We start from the raw sequence: 17,544 nt of genomic DNA, 5'->3' as shown, positions 1-17,544 counted from the left end.
TCTCCATCAGGTACGAGATCCTTAACATTGTAGCAACATCCTGACAGAAAGAAGTGGTTGGTACTGGCAGCAGGTAATGGTCATAGCAGTTAATGGATGTGAATGTATACATTGCTGTATATGTGCTGAATATGTTTGTTGTTTATGTGCTGACCTAATCTCTCTTTCTGGTTTTATGTAAATATATGCAGATATACTTAATAGTAAGCAAAAACCTTCACCAGGCATAACTTAATTTTTATACCATCTTTATATTGTCTCTTACTAGTATATTCAGTACCTCAATTAGAAAAGCAAATAGACTGTGCCTACCAAAACCATTATCAGTTACCATTTAGTGTTCTCATTAGAAATGGCTTATTAGAATATGAATGTCTATATTATTTTTTTAAAACAACATTTTTCACTTAGAGTACCTACTACCAGTCTACTGCTGACAATTACCAAACAAATTCCCTATTGTCAACTAATATGCAAATAGCCTAACTGGGTTGTTATAATTGCAAATAAGTTTTACTGTTTTCCCATTGAACAGAGATGCTGAGTTCTAATGAGTTCTAGTTTGCAGTAATGAGGGAGCTGACAACAGGATGAGGTTGCAGCAGGCAAGGCTGGGTTTGAGCAAAAGCTGTAATTGAGAGCTATTTTGATACCCATGTAGAAATGAATCCTCTTAACTGGGCTTCTCATACCTTTAAAACGGTATAAAACGGTGTACGTGTGTGTTTCTGAACATTGCCTCAGTAGAGACTAACCTTTGTTGAGGGATTGACCCAGTACTGCTTTTTGAGGGATAGCTTCACAAAAGAGTAAGTCAGTTTACTGGGTCAGAAATGTGATTAGTAAGAAACTTCATGTGCAAAGCAGCTGACATTGTTACTGTAGCTATGCTCTGATACAGGAGCACCTCCAGGTTGCTTATGTACCGCTGTAAAAGTTGTTAGATTTCCCCAGTGCTCCAGACACCAGAGAGAGGATTTCTTTTGATACACTATGGTTGAGTGCTTCTTCTCCTTTATACTTTTATTTTGGTGCTTCAGTCTAGTATAATTTTATTATGAGCCATTTCATCGTACCTGCTTTTACAAGATCAAGCTGCTAACTGCTTCAGAAAGGCATTTTATTTATTGCTGGGTTTGTTATTCAAACAGGTAGACAGAAGGAATAAAAAGAGTACATGAGTAGTTAAGGCAAAGATTTACAGCTTCGTTTTGTAGCACAGATGTTTGTACAGGCATTTATATTTTGGGGAGCTTGTGTTAGCATACCTGTTCTGAGGTTTCTCTGGGTCTGCATGATCTCAGAAAAGAAAAAGCACATTTACTCTTTGTGCGCCATCTTTTCCCTGTGAATTTTGTAACTGAGGCTTAACATTCCACAAATTTGTGACTTAAAATCTAGTATTTCAGTGAACAGGAATTTATGCATGTTATAAAATCCCCAAAAAGGTGGCAGTAACTATTTCAGACCGTGGCTGCTGAACAGTTAGCAATTGTCCTGGAGAATGCGCTGTCTGATCCCTGTGCAGCTGTATCCTGCCCAAGCTGCTCCCTGGCCCTGAGGACGAGTAGCAGCAGCATCTGCTGCAGGCAAGGGAGCAGGTGGAGCATTCCTCCAAGCAATGCTGCAGCTTTCCCCTCCAGCCAGGAGAGCAATGGTGGGACAGAAAGGTCACACTAATGCTCAGACTGCTCTGCCCACCTTGCCCCGCAAGCAGGTTCTCTCCTCCCATTAACCCTGTGGCTCGTTTTGCTTCTGGCAGTGCTGCATGGGCAGGTGTACCGGTTTTGCACCCCAGAGGGGACATGGCTGCTGCAGGAGAATTCGACCCTGCCTTGGAGGAACCTGTCTGAGTGCGAGGCCTCTGACCAGGTAAGAGTTTCTATCTCCTGCTGCTGTTGTTTAGGACAAAACAGAAGAGTGGGAAAATATAGTCACCGATGACCACGTGGTTTTGTCCTGTCAAAGTAATCTTTACCGACTTATCCTGGGTGCCTCACTTCAGTGAGCCTAACAGTAAGGGACGTCAGGTCTCTCACCTTCAACAAAGGGAATGTAGAGGGTAAATGAGAGCAGGTTTAAATGTACATGAGAGAGCCAAGAAAAGTGAACCAGGTAGTCCCAGTTGGTGTGCAGTGCAGGGGGCTCAACTACAAACCACCTGAACTGGAGGAGTGGCCTCTTATTCCTTTCCATTGGTATGTTGTTACTATAAAGTGACTGTTCTCTCTGTCTTGTTAACAGCTATTAAGGTGATTAAGATGAACTGAACTGAAGGATATTTGCTTTTCAGCTTTGCATAGGGGGCTGTCCCTGCTTTTTGTATGTTTGGGGTTTTTTTTATCCACTTGCTGTGGGTGATGGATTTGGACTTAGTGTTATTTTCTTGCCTTAGTGCTTTATACTCTGCAGGGAGCTGAGGCACCTGGCACCAAATGAAGGAGAGTGTAGGGATTTCCAGGGGATTTTTGTCAGCTATTGGCGTCAGCTAGTGCACTGTGTGCGTTCCCATGACACGTGATACCCTTACTGCCGCGAGCCTCCGAGGGCAATGCTTTCCCTCACATAAAGTGAGTGCACTCTCTCTGTCCCAGGGTTCTGGGAACTAGTGCATACCTAGCCAAAACAGTTCAAGTATAAGAAATTTACAAGTGCTGTGGGATCTGTGTTCTCTGGAGTTCTCATTGCTCAGTGCCTTGTTCTTCAGAAGGAATAAATGGCTGCAGACTAGAGGAGGTGGGAAAAGATATAGTTTTTAATTCTCCAAATATGTTAAATTTAATATTTTCTTTTAATTTGCAGTCTTATTCCTTGTCCTTTCCATGTTCTGGGGTATCCTAGCAGAGCACATTCTCTTAACGTGAAGTATAAGCCTGGTCGTTTGACTTTTCTTTGTTTGTCATTATGGTTTCTTCCAAAGCTGTGCTGGGACATGCCAATGAGAGAGATACCCAATAGTAACACTTGGTTATTTGGCACCTGCCCCCAAGTTCCCATTAAATGACATGGATTCTCAGACCCTGTGTACATGGTGTCACTCCCTGAAATGTGAACAGCCATGTTTGGTTTTCCAGCTAAAGTATATAGAGCCCCCTAATAACCTACTTTTTTGTACATCTTGTACATGAGAACAACAAGTTATTTTGATGTTTTCTATGTGTTATGTTACAACTGTTGCTAAAACAAAATCCAAAGGGTTTGTGAGTGAATCCATATAAAATAACATTGTTTACTTTAAGTGTGTAATGTGGTTTTGATCTGTGTAGATGTTTTAAATTGTCAGCTCCCAATAGTTTGCCTGAGCTTTGATGCTGAAGAGATTTTTCTTCTTTTTTTGTAAGGCAGCTCTCATATCATTCCCTTTAAAACATTAACCTAGCAAATCCCTGAGGAACAGCCTGTCTATTCACCTTAAATCTTCCTGGCTGTGCAAAGTACATCTGAATAGCTGTACTTCTGAAGTACAATGAATGTATTCCTTTGTACAACACAGATCTCGGAAGTCAGTTGCAGAGTTAGCGGCATGAAGAAGGGAAATAAAATGCCTGAATGTATTTAGACAAAGATGTGTGCTTAGAAATGAACCAGAATTAGAGAATATGGATGTGCCTCAGAGGCTGAGCAATAAGCTCATGTTATAATTCAGACCCCTCTGTAGCTTTTAAAATAATTTGCCCTAAAGATTTTGGCAAGCACTTTCAAGCAAGGATGTCAGTGGTCATGTCTTCAACAGTGCATCTGAAGAGAGCCACAGCCCAGGAGTGTCAGGGGGGTATGACATCCCCACTGCTCTGGCTCACATTGGGTTGCTCCCTCCCAGGCAGTGCTGTAACACCTGGGTCGTGAGGTGGCATGGGGCTATGGTTCGTTACCAAGAGGTTGCATAGTCAAGGCAAAAAAGAGACTATTTGGGGGCAGAAAAGAGTTTAGTTGTATGAATGCAAGGCATGCTTTGCCTCAAAGTCAACGCATGGAACCTGGCTTGGTCTATTTCTAAGTAGAGATGTAGCCAAAGGACCCCCTTGTTAGAGCAGTAAGGCGACTTGATGTGTGTGTGTTCAAGTCTGAAAACATCAGCTTTGCCATTTTTACTGCAAGGTTGAGTTGTGTTTGTGCTTCCTGCCATCTGTTTAAGACTTGCTTGTGTGGTAATTCATGCCTCTCCAACTTTATTATGAAATAATGTCACATTATATATTTTCTTTCTAGCCTGGCTGCAAAACCCAACTGTTTGAGTGAACACCTGGGAGCAGCTGGGGAATTAAGATTAAATTCTTATTTCTTCAGAACATACGGAAAGTGGGAGACTGATTTGATATGAGCATTTAAACTTGAAAGTAGGAGAATGACTTCTTGTTATCATTAAGAGAAGTTAAAAAGCAGCTGGGAGAAAAGAACTAAAGCCCATGAGTTCTATCTTTTCCCAACTCCCCCTTTCTTTTTTTTTTCTTTTTTTTTCTTTTCTCCTTTATATGCTCTCAGGATGCACCAGAAGAACAGCTGCTGAATTTGTCCATCATATACACCATTGGATATGCTCTTTCCTTCTCTGCCCTTGTAATAGCAACTGCCATTCTTCTTGGATTCAGGTAACTGGCAAAGCTCTGAAGAGTGGTGAAAGGGTGTTATGTTTTTCTATATGATAGTATCAGACTTTGACAGAAACATTTGATTATTTTTTCCCCTTCTTCCATCATCTCATTATTTCTCTATCTTATGTTACTTCTGTGTTTCTTCTTACAGTCATTTATTCTCAAAATGCAAGTAAAATTCCTAAATTTTTGCAGTGTTACCTGTGTGAATGCATGGAACAAATGCTTTTTGCCAGTTGAAATATTTTGTGTGATATATTTTATTTCAATTAAATTTCCACTGGAACAGATAGAAAAAGAGAGAGATTCCAGCATTCCCTCATAGTGTCACCTTGCAAATAAGGCACTAGTCTGGGGTGTGAGAGGACATTTAGGACAGAAGTTTTCATCTTGCCTTGCTTGGACTTACGCAGAGCATGAAGTTCAGTCTGGCCTATTTCCCAGCCCACACATGCAGTGTGTATTTCAGTGCAGAAATGGATTTTTGAACACAATTTCCCTTTTTGGAGAACTTTCAGAAATTCTTATTTCTTTTGCAATATGGAAGAGAACCTTATTTTGAAACCTGAAAAGTTTCTTTGAAAAACTTTTCTCTGAAAAACTACTGTCACCTGGTCAGATTGGTGTATTGGCTTCATCCAGGTATGTACCAAGAAATTGCATGGAGTGCATCAAAATTAAGACTATTGGTTGCACATGCCAATGATGCTCTGTGTAGGTTTGTTGTTTTTTTTTTTAAAAAAACAACGCCTCTCCCACCCCAACTTTGTACTCCAGCAGAGATATCTTTTTTTCCCCTCTGTAAATGCAGGAGGTTTCTTGATTCCAGCCAGACTTTCCTGCAGTTTGGAGATGCTGAGCACAGGAGAATGATATTTAGAAAACAAAGATGTGATCATTCTCTGTTGTGGGAAGGAAGTCCCTCTGCCATGAAGTACTGCTCCCTGCTGCTGTATATAGCCAGGTCCCATCATCCCTCTTACATGCTGATGAGGTTGCCTTCTAAAAAAGTAGTTTTCCATCTCCAGATACTCTAACTTGAAATCAGGCCAGGAAACCTCAGTGCTCTGATCCTTAAGAAACTTTCTTCCCTGACTAAAGAATTGTCATTGCCAGTTAATGATCATTTGCTCTGCTGCCAGCACTCTCAGTTAGCAAGGCAGTCCCTCTCCTTTTCTCCCTTCAAAGTGTTTATACCCCTTACATGTTTAAAAAGATCAGTCATGCCTTTTAGCTTCTAATTTCCAAAACTGATATCATGCAAGCCTTCTGATATTGTACACCTTCTAGCATTGTGCTCTCCCTCCTCCTTCCAGTGGAGAAGCATAGGCTAGCAATCTCAAAGAAGATTTAAAATGACTACAGAACTGCAGAGACATGCTCACCCTTTGTGAATGCCACGTGATAATTATAATTTGTATGTGTTGTACCTGTGCAACTTTGGGACTCATCTGATGAAACACCAGATGGTCTTGAAGTCTCCAAATGTCTCCCAGGATAAATGCTTTCTCCTTGTTTCACCCATCAATGACACTTTTTGAGTAATCCTAGCAGCCCAAATGTAAAGGTCACAGAGCTCAACCATATACTTTTGGAAGGAAGGAAGGATGTGCAAGTTTTTTGTGAGGGAACAAAGAGCAAGTTTGTCACTGAAGACTGGTAGAGGAGAGGGAGTTTTGATGCCCTGAATTTTGTGGAGAGATGCTTTAGCATTTTTTCCTTCAACTGTGAATCAGAGACTGGAGAAGTGTACATGAGTGTGTGCTTCTGATTTTGAAAATGAGGTTTCAGAGATGTTAAAGGGGCTGGGAGCCTTGTTAAAACTATGCCATCGATGCATTTTGTGCTTTCCTGTCTAAATTATCTACCTGGAGACAGCTTGGTTCTGGATCTCATGAAATACGTGAGACCTACCCCTATGTGGATTGCCGTTGCTGGATTCCGACTGAACTTCTACTCTTGGCCTCTCCCCAGTAGCTGTGCAACCTCAACAAATGGGGATCAAAATCTAATTATGAAGGGTAGCGACAAATAAATTTTGAGTTAAAGGAAAATAAATATTAATCATAGGTAGGTTGTTAAATAAGCTGTGACTTAAAAGTGATGCAAAAAAATCTGTTTGACCTATGAAAAAGGTTCTCCTTTCTCTTCAGTGGAAAACCGATAACTTTTAGACCAAGTCTGTTTTTCTAACCAAATTTGTAGAGCAGTAAAAAAAAAAAAACAAAAACAACAAAAACCACCAAAAACCCCAACATTTAAAGCATAAGTTCACTGAAATGCTTGCTGGAACAATTGCTGTTTATCATATGTGACCTGTATCTTTTAGCATCATAAAAGAATCATGCCATGTGCAATTTCCTTTGAAGCAAAGTGTATACCTTTGCAGTGCTGGAAGAAAAATGTTTGCGAATAAGGCTGGTAAAACATTGGCAATACTCTGCAGTTGGATGCCATTTACATGACTACAGTTTCTTTTGCTATCCCTTAACATGCTCTTTTTTGACAAGAAGCAATTTTATTGTCTTTGCAGCTGACTGCTGAAATTCAAGAGGATTTTTTTATTTGTGTTTTTTTTTTTTGTTTGTTTTGTTTTGAGTTCTGAATGCAGAGGTGAAAATTCTGTTCCTTTTAGTTCTGCAGAAAGTATTTACAATTCCCCCAGGAGGCAATCTGAATACAGATTCTTCTCTTGTTGTCAAAATGGTAATTTACAGGTGGATGTTTTTTCATTGTGGGTTTGAGCACAGTCTAGAAGCTGTACTGTGCACAGGATCCTGAGCCTTGCCAACGTAAACCTGTGCAGTGACATTTGGGACAATTCAAAGAGAAGAGATTCAGCATTATGTGAAACTTTTTTTTTTTTAAGTCCTTTCAGCTATGACTTCTGAAAATGACTTTATTTTTACACTTTTTAAACTTTTAAAATACTGTTTTTCTTACACACTGATCTCCTTCCTTCCCCCAAACACACTTAGGGCTCAAGTTTTGAATGTCTTTTCCTTGATAGTGATTTCTTCCTAAAGACAGTTTGAAATTCCTACAGCCATTCCCAATGTATGCAATTTCCTCTGGTACTTCCTGATTTCCAGCAGGGCTCATTGTTCCCTTTCTCAGCTCTCAGTCCCGTCTGTGATATTGCAGCTTTTACATAGGTAGTGGATCATGACTTGTTCTTCCTTTTTACAGGCATCTGCATTGCACAAGGAATTATATTCACCTGAACCTCTTCACCTCTTTTATTCTCCGGGCTATATCTGTCTTCATTAAAGACTCAGTGGTGAAGTGGATGTACAGCACAGCCACACAAGAGCACCAGTGGGAAGGACTTATCTCCTTCCAGGTAGGGGCAGGCACTGTGGTGGTTCTCAGGATATTGGAGTCATCACTGTCATGCGTCTGCATGACAGCAGGTAATTTCATTTTGTACAAAGAGGGTTCTTCAGTCCATGGAGTTTCTCTGAAACTTGTAGCACAATGTATGTGGTTGTGGTTGTGCCACCTTGGGCTTAGTACAGGCAAGTAGTTGATGCCATGGCATGTTTCTCTGCCGGTGGGAAGTTTGCACCTACTAGACAGAGGAAATATGAAGAGGTGGATTTTTGACATATATACACAAATGCCTGCATCTTCTTCCAACGCTGCAGGTTCATTTCTTCTAGTATTGACAAGAGGGCATTGTGACGGAAAGAGACTTAACTGCAAGGCTCAAGCAAATGACTTGGAACTTCACTTGCAGATTTACCTGCAAAGTTCAAGCAAATGACCTGAACTGCACTTGCAGACTGAACATGCCCCTACTGCAGATTTTACAGATATAATGGAGGAATGCGATATTGCAATTTTAAAAGCAAGATTAGTACACTGTTACGATCACAACTGATTCACAGTGCAAACTATTACAGCCACAACCAATTCACAGTTGATCAGTAGCACACAAAACATTGCACATATTTACAAACTTAACATATAAATAATGTTCACTTACCCTTCCAGGTAAGGGATCTCAATCCCAGGGAAGCTACCTTGACTGGTGTCCCGATAAAGGCAGGAAGGATCTCCTTTACAAGCCATCTGTATAGTTCAAGGAGTGTCTCCCCTCCCAATTTCTAACCTGAATCTTAGGGGTTTTTATCCCCTGACTTACCTAACAGTGTGTATGACTACACCTGAGTGGATTACACTGTTATCTTTGGCAGTGTGGTGGAGTTTCCCCTTATCTGTCTATCTTTTGCTGGTCTGTGATTGTTTGAGTATACAAGGTTGTAGTTTAAAACTGAACTTGAAACCTTCCAGCTTTTCTTTACCTTTCTTCCTCAGGCAACTGAACAGGGGTTGGATTGAGACTTGGGGCATACTATTTGTTAAGGGACTTCAAGGCTCAGCACAGGTTTTGGTTCTTTGAATGGTACAGCCACAGCCCTGTTTAGTTCAGAGCTTATCAGACAACCCAGGTCTGAGCTATACACACTGCTCCCCGTGAATTGTCTCTGCAGAGAGGACTTCAAGGCAAACCCAGGCTGGGTCACTTTTGTAACCCCTCCCCCACCCCGAGTCACCTGTGTGCACTAGATGTTGTGAACCGTGTTTGTGAACTATGAGTCGGACAATCCATACAGGCATTCATTTCCTCCAAACAGCACCTTTTGTGATAGGATTGTCCATCTTATATAATGACCAAATTAGTTGGTTGTTCTTGGAGTTCTTTATAACCTGTTAATGGTGGGAAAAAAAGGAAGCATCTGATTAAAATGCAAATGTGAAAGCATTTAGAAAAGCTATGGAGGAACAGGCTAATTAAATACTTATAATCAAAAGGAGAGGATATACAACTCTTATGAATGTGATGAAAGCATGCCTTTCCCCCTTCAGATTTGGAATACAAAATGTACTTGAATCTTCAAAGATGGGGTTTTTCATTATTTGTACAGCTCTTGTGATTCTAGAATGTGGCTATGGTGTTTGCTGCTGCAGTACAGGGTTGGGGTCGTAAAGGGTGTCTTCTGATGTAGTACCCATTGTTTTCTGACTCTCTGCCTAAGGCTTAAGTGCTAATATCACATAGTAAATCTCATATGATGATTGATTTCTTGTCATCTGCAATGTATCAATTGTCAGAAAATAACATTGTAATACATATCTTAAGTGGTTTGAAAATGTTCACATTGCATTGTCAGTCATTCCCTCCTTCCAGAAAAAAACCTGCACACGTGGCTTCACACATGGTTTATCCAATAGTGGTTTCATCAGATCTGATGGATAAATTAATTAAGTAATCAGGTTTCACACTTATCTAAAGTCCTGCTGACCATGTCTCTGTAACTTACCAACTAAGAGAGATTTTGCACTGAAATGTAATGCACAGGCCAATATTGCTGTTCTACCAAAATCTTTTGCTTTGGAAAATAGTCAACATTATGGCATCTGCTATTTGGTCTTTAATGGAGAAAGTCTCAGCTGCAGAATAGAATATCTGGGGAAGTTAAAAGATTCACTGACTGCAGTTGATACAGTACCTTTCACTTGCTCTTCTTTTCATCTTTGTATTGTGCTTTTCAAATGATAATCCATTGCTCATTGATAGAAAATGCAGAACATGTAATTTTTAATTTTTTTTTTTAAAGGAGGAGTGGTGGTGTTGAAAGCATCTCTGTGCTGTGTATAGCACCTATTACTGGGTTCTGTCCTTTTAGTACTCAAATGTGATTATTTTAGCAAGCATCGTTTTGAGGAGAAAGTAAGAGCAAGAGAGAGAACCAGTCTTTTGGGTTAGTATCTCAGCTCCTGTTGCATTCATTTGGGCTGTGCTTTCTTCCGTCACAGGAGTCACTCAGCTGCCGCTTGGTCTTTGTGATGATGCAGTATTGTGTGGCTGCAAACTACTACTGGTTGCTGGTGGAAGGCATGTACTTGTACACGCTGCTGGTACTTTCAGTCTTTTCTGAGCAGAGAATTTTTCGGCTTTATCTCTGCATTGGCTGGGGTAAGTTGATCTTTCCATATGTCCACCTGTGGCTGCGTGCACCGGCAGATGGTATAATAGGAAAAAACATCGTGTGTCTTACGCAGTGCTGCCCAGTTCAAGTCCTGCACTCTTTATTCCCTTTTTCTTGCTGGTCCATTATCTTATTTGAGCTGGAGGGTGCTGGGCCAGCACAGCTCCTGGATGCTTGCAGTGTAGAGGCTATGGGCTCATAACAGAGGGGCTGAGTGGCACCACAGAAACTCCCTAAACCAGTCGCAGGCACGTGGTATATCTCCTGGAAGACATCAGCTTCCCAATTCAAAAGATGTGTGGTGATTCCAGGTGAGTGTGGACTTTCCTGGACTGCCCTGCTTCATCTCCTGAAAGTTTGCCATTATGTTCAAAGATACGTTAAATACCTGTGGTGCAAAACAGCAATGATACCTTGTATCTGGTCAAGGATAACAGTAGAGAAGTGTTGGCAGCATGAGGTAGAGGGATGCAAGGGAGTTGATGAACAAGAGGCTGCTAGCAGGGGGTTGTCAGTTGGTTATGTGGGTAGAGCAGGTCAAGTAGTGATTGTCGGGCAAAAGAGTGGTCAGGGTGCACCTGCCATGGGCATGTATGTGTGTGCTTGAGATTAAAGACTGTAACACCATGAAATCAGTTGGTTGACCCGGAGTTGCCTCCTGTAGAAATGCTAAAGCTTTGATTCTTTTGCTGTCCAGTTAACCCAAAATATATTTGTTTTCAGGATTAATTCTATTTTTTGAATGCTCTCCTGTGTGCTTTTATTACATTCTGTCCCTTCCCCTTCTTCCCCCTCCCCTTTTGGTGCAAATTGGGTGACTTTTGGAAAGCTAAAAGTAAATCCAAATAAATACTGCAAGTGCTTTCACAGATACTAGTTTGAACTGTAAATTGCTTTGACTGCCCTCCTCTCTCTATGGATTTGCCAGCTGTGAATATTCTAGCAAATTAGTTCATTGGTAAAATGCGTATAAATGGCTTATCATGAATTACCCAATTCTACTGAACAGTGATGAGGAGAAAAGGCTTTCCAGCACATTGATGAGAATAAATAAATACAAGTAATAGCAATTTCCTGATGGTGAGTTTTAGTTAAAAAGTTCTGTATCTTCCATTATTGTTTTATAGAGGACATGCATCAAAAGCAACAGCCTCTTCCATAACATTTGGACTATGTGTGTTTTAATCATATTTTATGAATAGCCATACCCTCTATTAAAAAAAAAAAAAGATGGGGTAGCTGTCCCGAAGCACTGACTGACATTGTGAGAGGAAATGGAAAAGAAATTAGAGCAAAATTATATCTAGACAAATTCTGAGGGTATTTTGTTGTTTTATAAGGAAGGGATAAGATGATTTTAATCTGAATAACTTCTAGTTAGAATTTGTCTCTTGCAAAAGCAGAAGACAGAAACAGAAAACGCTATTTTATTTTTTGACCTTTACAATGGAAGTTTTGCTACTGTATACTGAATTTCTGGATGAGTTTGTGGAAATGAGTGGCAATGCCAGGACTTGGCACTGGATATATGGGTTTCATTCAAGCTTCCTAGAAAAGCTCTGCCTGTGCCATTCAATCCTCATCTGTACAGTTTCTTGCTATTCTAGCTGTGGCTGCATGTGCAAACCTTGCCAATGATTCTCCATCTTCAAATGCAGAAGCATCTGCTATTTCAGTGCTCCTAGATTAGTTATACCAGATAACAGTTTTGTCTCTAGCAAGTGGAGAGAGATGAAGATTTTCTTGCACACTTTCTTGCTTCTTCATTGATGATTCAATTTTTTGGGTGCTCAGGTCCCTCACCCAAGTGCCTTTCTGCTGTATGCAATGCTCAGAAGATTTTTTATTTTTTTTTTTTTGAGCAGCATGAGAGCTGCTCAGAGCCAATTCAGAGCCAATAGCTTCCTGTTTGAACTGAGAGAGTCCTGCTCTTTGACATAGTTTATCAACTGTAAAAATAAAGCTGAATAATAATAAAAAAAATCTATTTAGACTGTCAGAGCTGATTTTATACCCTGATCCTTTGTTCTGTTAATGAATTGTTCTCTTAGAGGATAATTTTTTAACTTCTTCATGACTCATCCTTTGATGAATATTTATGTTTTCAAATTTTGTATGTGTATTGTTCACAAACTTAGTGAGTGTTAGTAATTTCATGTTGTTATTTCTTCTAATTATAACTGAACTTTGTGATCACCCACAGACCATATGGTATTGTTTTTGCTGTCTGAATAGCTTCTGCAATCCCCCATGTGATCACATATGTTTGCACTTGTACTTCTCTCAAATGTACATATGAATAGAACTGGGTATTCTCCTCAAGGTTTTTGTCCACTTGAGTGTTTGCACACACTCTTGGTCATGATGTTTGCCCTGTTGTACTTCTTTCGAGGAACAACAGGTCTGTTCTCTTCCTGAGCAACAAGGAATAAACAAGGGACTAGAGCAAATTATTTCCTCAGGTAATCCCAAACAAAACCGTAATGTAAGGGATGGCTTTAAAATAGGCAGAAATGTCCCAATATGTATGTCTCTGCAAGCTTTTGAACAGCTATATTAAATAGTGCTCTATTTTGTTATAAGAGGGGAAAAAGTCCATGTAATTGTGTAAATTAAAAAAAAAAAAAGTACGTCTAGCATGATCATTTCATCTGAATTCAAAACATGGAAAGGGTAAACGTGCTTTTCAAATAGAAATATGTAAAAGATAACATACTTAGTCTGTGTCTTCCTAGAACAGTTAGCAGACAGTGGGAAGTGTAAAGAAAATTTGAGAAATATTTCTCAAATATATTTTTGCTATATGATAATTTCAAGTCAGTTCTTAATGTGCTCCCTTACGGTATTCCCTTCAGTTTCAGTTCAAGTGGGTAATTATTCTTTGCTGTTGAAGTGTTTTGTAAGGGGAAAAAAAGGCTGTTTATCTTGTGTTATTGAACTTTGCAAAAGCTAGAAAAGTTATAAAATGTTGGTAGGCTTAAGGAAACTAATGTAGTTTTACGAATTGGTCGTCATTTATATCGACATCATGTATATTGATAGGATTCTATAAACCTTCCTGATTACTTGTGAGGTAACTCTATTCCTGTAATGGCCACTTCCTTGCTGAGATTTCATGCCATATGAGGCTTTGAGATGGCAGTGTTAAATTTTTCCTATTTCATTTAATGTGGAAAATGTCTTGCTCATGTCATCTTTTTCTTTGTAAAAGCAGACTTTCATACATTTGTGTCAACCCCGAGTTCCACATATCTTACTGCAAAGACAATGGTTTATACCACTTTCAAAGCTGGTGGTGGGGAGGGGAGGGGCGGCAGGGAAGACAGAAACACTAACAGCATCAGCAAACAAAATTCTCAATAGGCTAATGGCACAGCAGGTAGATGAGTTGTTCTCTTCAGTCTGGAGGTCAGCACAAAAGCAGCTAAACAGGATGGTGATTCAGATAGTCATTATCCCTTGCAGGAAAAAAAAAAAAAAAAAAGCTGTTGCTGATGTTGGGACACCAACTCACTGTTCATTGTGTCTGAGCTCAAGTGAAGAGTCGCTGAGCTTGACATTGACTTCAAACAGCTGTATCAGTGCTGTACAAAGTGGTCTCTGGAGAAGAGCACTTTGTATTGTAATGCTGCTGTCTGCATCTTTCAGCAGCTTTCAGTGGAAGAAGGACCTGTTCACATTCAGAAGAGGGGAGGAGGAGGGAGGAATGAGGAAACAACAGCAACATCTCACAGTGACTATGTGCGACATCCAAGCGGGAAGAATGACAGGAGGAGACAATTTTCAGCTCTAAAGGCTAAGAAGAAAATGTTAATAAAAAGCTAAACATTCTCTGAGCTTCTATGGCAATTTTACACCCAGCTGCACTTGCAGCAGGGAAACTGCCATAAAAAAATAAATAGTTCCTTTCCTTCCAGCCCTTGGCAATCCAAACTTGCTCTAAGGAAGAACACTTTGAGGGAATGAAGCTATTAAAGGCAGGAAGCCTAGCTAGGGTTTCAAAAATCTCCATCCTGATTGCCTGGAAGATCTGACTGGAACAGAGCCAGCAAGAAACCTTCCTTCTGTGAAGCCCAGTAGGAACTCAGTGTAGCAACGGGATGCATTCATTGCACTAACCATTTCTTGTCTGTTTTCAAAAGAAAACTGTATTTCAGACAAAGATGTGAAAATTGGTTTTGTGTCCAGACTGATCCTGGTGGGAAACACATCTGTCAAGAGTTTATCTTCATTTTCTTCATTCTTTGTCTTCTGGATTTGACTCTTTCATGCTTTTCCTTGTTCAGAAAGAAAAACTTTTCATCTTTTCTTCTCACATCTTCAATGCTCTTACTTTTTCTTCATCTAGTCATATTTTTTCAGTTCCTCATCTCATGCTTCTTGCATTCATACATCAAACAGTTGATCAAATCGGACTGTCCTGGATGGTTACTAGACTGGAGTTCTTCTGACAGCAGTAGTGTTATTCTGGTTTGTGTGCCTGATTGTCTCAGAGGTTGAACTTTTCACGACGTGGAAACCAGTCATGTCAGGTTACATCTGAAATACGAGCTTGTACACAAACTCATCAGTCCTAAAATGCTGTATTCAGAATATGCCCTTATTTAAGGGTCTTCAATGGTCCTGTAGAGACCAGTTTACTTCAGGAAGAATCTCTGGTCAGCACCTGAGGATGAGGGGAGCCTCTCTTGTTCCTCATACATTTTTCTCCCCTGAAATTGCCTTTATGTACAATGCAAAGCTAGAAATATCTTGCGTCTGCAAGAATGAAAACTTGCTTGCACATCAAAGTAAGAGAAAGACGGAAAGGCAGTATGGAATAGCACCACCTGGTGACACCTTTCATGGTAGCTGCTACTTAGTGGACTATAGAACAACCCTGAGCTTTTCTGTTGTTATCAAAATATCTTAGCCCCATTAAATGGAGGGACTGATTTCCACATGCTGTTACCAGGATTAGTAGCAACATAAATTGTTCCTCTCTCTGCTCATTAGGAAGAGTGGAGCATTGTCAAAATATCAACCAAATGGTGGTTCCTGTGCAGAATTTCTCACAGCTTTCTTCTCTTACCTACCCCGTTGTATTATCATTCTGGATAATGCATGGTTTTCCAACTTTTTAAAAATTATTTTTACTATGCAGATACCTGGACAGGTGTAGACTGTGTAAGCTAGAGTGAAAATAAGTAGGTTGTGTTGTTTATTTTTGCAGTGGGGTGTTATGTTAAGGTGTTGATTTGGCAGTTCCATTACTTTCTAATCATCTATAATACATATTATTGCAGCCTATAATTCAGATGCCCTGTCATTTGAAGTTGAACTTTATTAGCTGAGCTGTCGGCATGCTTATTTCCTAGTACACTCAATAGATTTCATAATCACCATGTAGTGTTCAAAGATTTTTGGTCAGTAATCAGCCTGCAAGAATTAACATGGCAGAGGCTATTATGAGCAGGCTGTTGTAGTTTCTGGCATCTTCAGCAGTGATGAAGTACAGACAAAAGTAGATGTTACCATTTCTAGAATTCAGAGACTTTTCTGTGGTAGGTTAATCTGTGAAAAAGATCAGTCTTGGAGCTTTCTGTATGACAAAATGCAAAACCAGAAAGAGTTCGGCCTATATCTTAAATAAGGGCATCCTAAAACTGGCTGCAGTTTTTTCTCAGTTATTTTATATTCTTTGAATAGCAGCAGCAAGAGAAAGAGGTTTAGGACAGAAACTCAAAAGCACCAAAAGAGCTGCATGTTGGGAGCCCAGGACTGGAATGCAACACTGATTCTGTTAATGAATGATAGTCATCGGTAGAGCTTATTCAAGAAGCTGCATACAGTTTCCTTCCACAGCCTGCTCAAGCCAGCCAAATTTCTCTTGACTGAGTGAAGTAACCAGAATAATATTTGCATTTATGCCAGTTAATGCAGCTTAATTAGGTATCAAACTTGTAAATTAATCTATGAAGAGCCTCTGTGATCCTTGCAAACTACAGTTATTGTAGAGATGCTGCCAACTTGCTCTTTTGCTGTTGTGAACAACTTCTACAGACTTCAGATGGATTAGGGAATGTTCTTGGGCCAGCCTTCTCTTTAGATCTTGATTAAGGCTTTGGAAAACTGGATTTATTCTCATCTGCTGAGAATGTCCCAGGCAGTTTTCAGAACTACCCATTTCTTAGGAGAAGACTTTTGTGAATTTGGTAGTCAGAGAGTATCCACGTAGAATTTGCACTGATGTTCAAAGCTTACATGTATGTATTGCACTGTTAAGTCTTGGTGTCTTAGATTAAAATGTGTATTGTTAGCATGGAAAATAATGTGACTGATGGTGTTGCAACAGCACCAGGGGCCTGCATCACAAGTGGGATTGGCAAACTGAAGTGGAAGAAGGTCTACAGATCATAGAAGGAGAGGCTGGTCACTTCGGAGGATTATAAGACTGTTGTCAGAGGATGTAGGGAGGAAACTAGGAAAGCTAAGGCCTCCTTGGAATTAAACCTTGCAAGAGACGACAAGGACAACAAGGGCTTCTTCAAATACATTGCAGACAAAGCTAATGCTAGAGGCATTGTAAGCCCACTGTGGAACGAGGTGGGTGCCCTGGTGACAAAGGACACAGAGAAGGCGGAGTTACTGAATGCCTTCTTTGTCTCCGTCTACACTGCCCACTGCCGGAAGCTGTCCTGAGGAGCCCCGTACCCCTGAGGCCCCAGAGGAAGTCAGGATAAAGGAGGAGTTTGCCTTGGTTGATGAGGACTGGGTTAAGGATCAGTTAAGCAATCTGGACATCCATAAATCCATGGGTCCTGAGTGCTGCGGGGTCCATGGGTGCTGAGGGAGCTGGCAGAAGTTGTTGCTAGACCACTCTCCATCATCTTTGGTAAGTTGTGGGGAACAAGAGAGGTGCCTGGGGAGTGGAGGAAGCAAATGTCAAAGCTGGGAGGAGTGGGTGACACGCCAGA

At 40.4% G+C, this 17,544-nt stretch overlaps 1 protein-coding gene across 1 annotated transcript; it reads left to right on the top strand.

The window, feature by feature from the left end:
- Positions 1-1,765: 1,765 nt before the first annotated feature.
- On the top strand, positions 1,766-10,575 carry LOC104526688 (glucagon-like peptide 1 receptor; the record flags this gene model as incomplete). The annotated part of the gene is made up of 5 exons (XM_010170223.1): positions 1,766-1,872; positions 2,413-2,500; positions 4,483-4,589; positions 7,782-7,935; positions 10,416-10,575. Coding segments are annotated over exons 1-5 (613 nt in total), but the record flags the coding sequence as incomplete, so codon positions are not given.
- Between the last annotated feature and the right edge of the window lie 6,969 nt (positions 10,576-17,544).

This window comes from Antrostomus carolinensis, unplaced genomic scaffold (genome assembly GCF_000700745.2).
Source record: "Antrostomus carolinensis isolate BGI_N321 unplaced genomic scaffold, ASM70074v2 scaffold7616, whole genome shotgun sequence".
Taxonomy (NCBI): domain Eukaryota; kingdom Metazoa; phylum Chordata; class Aves; order Caprimulgiformes; family Caprimulgidae; genus Antrostomus; species Antrostomus carolinensis.
The sequence above is the reverse complement of the archived record's forward strand: the minus strand, read 5'-3'. Positions and strand labels throughout refer to the sequence as shown.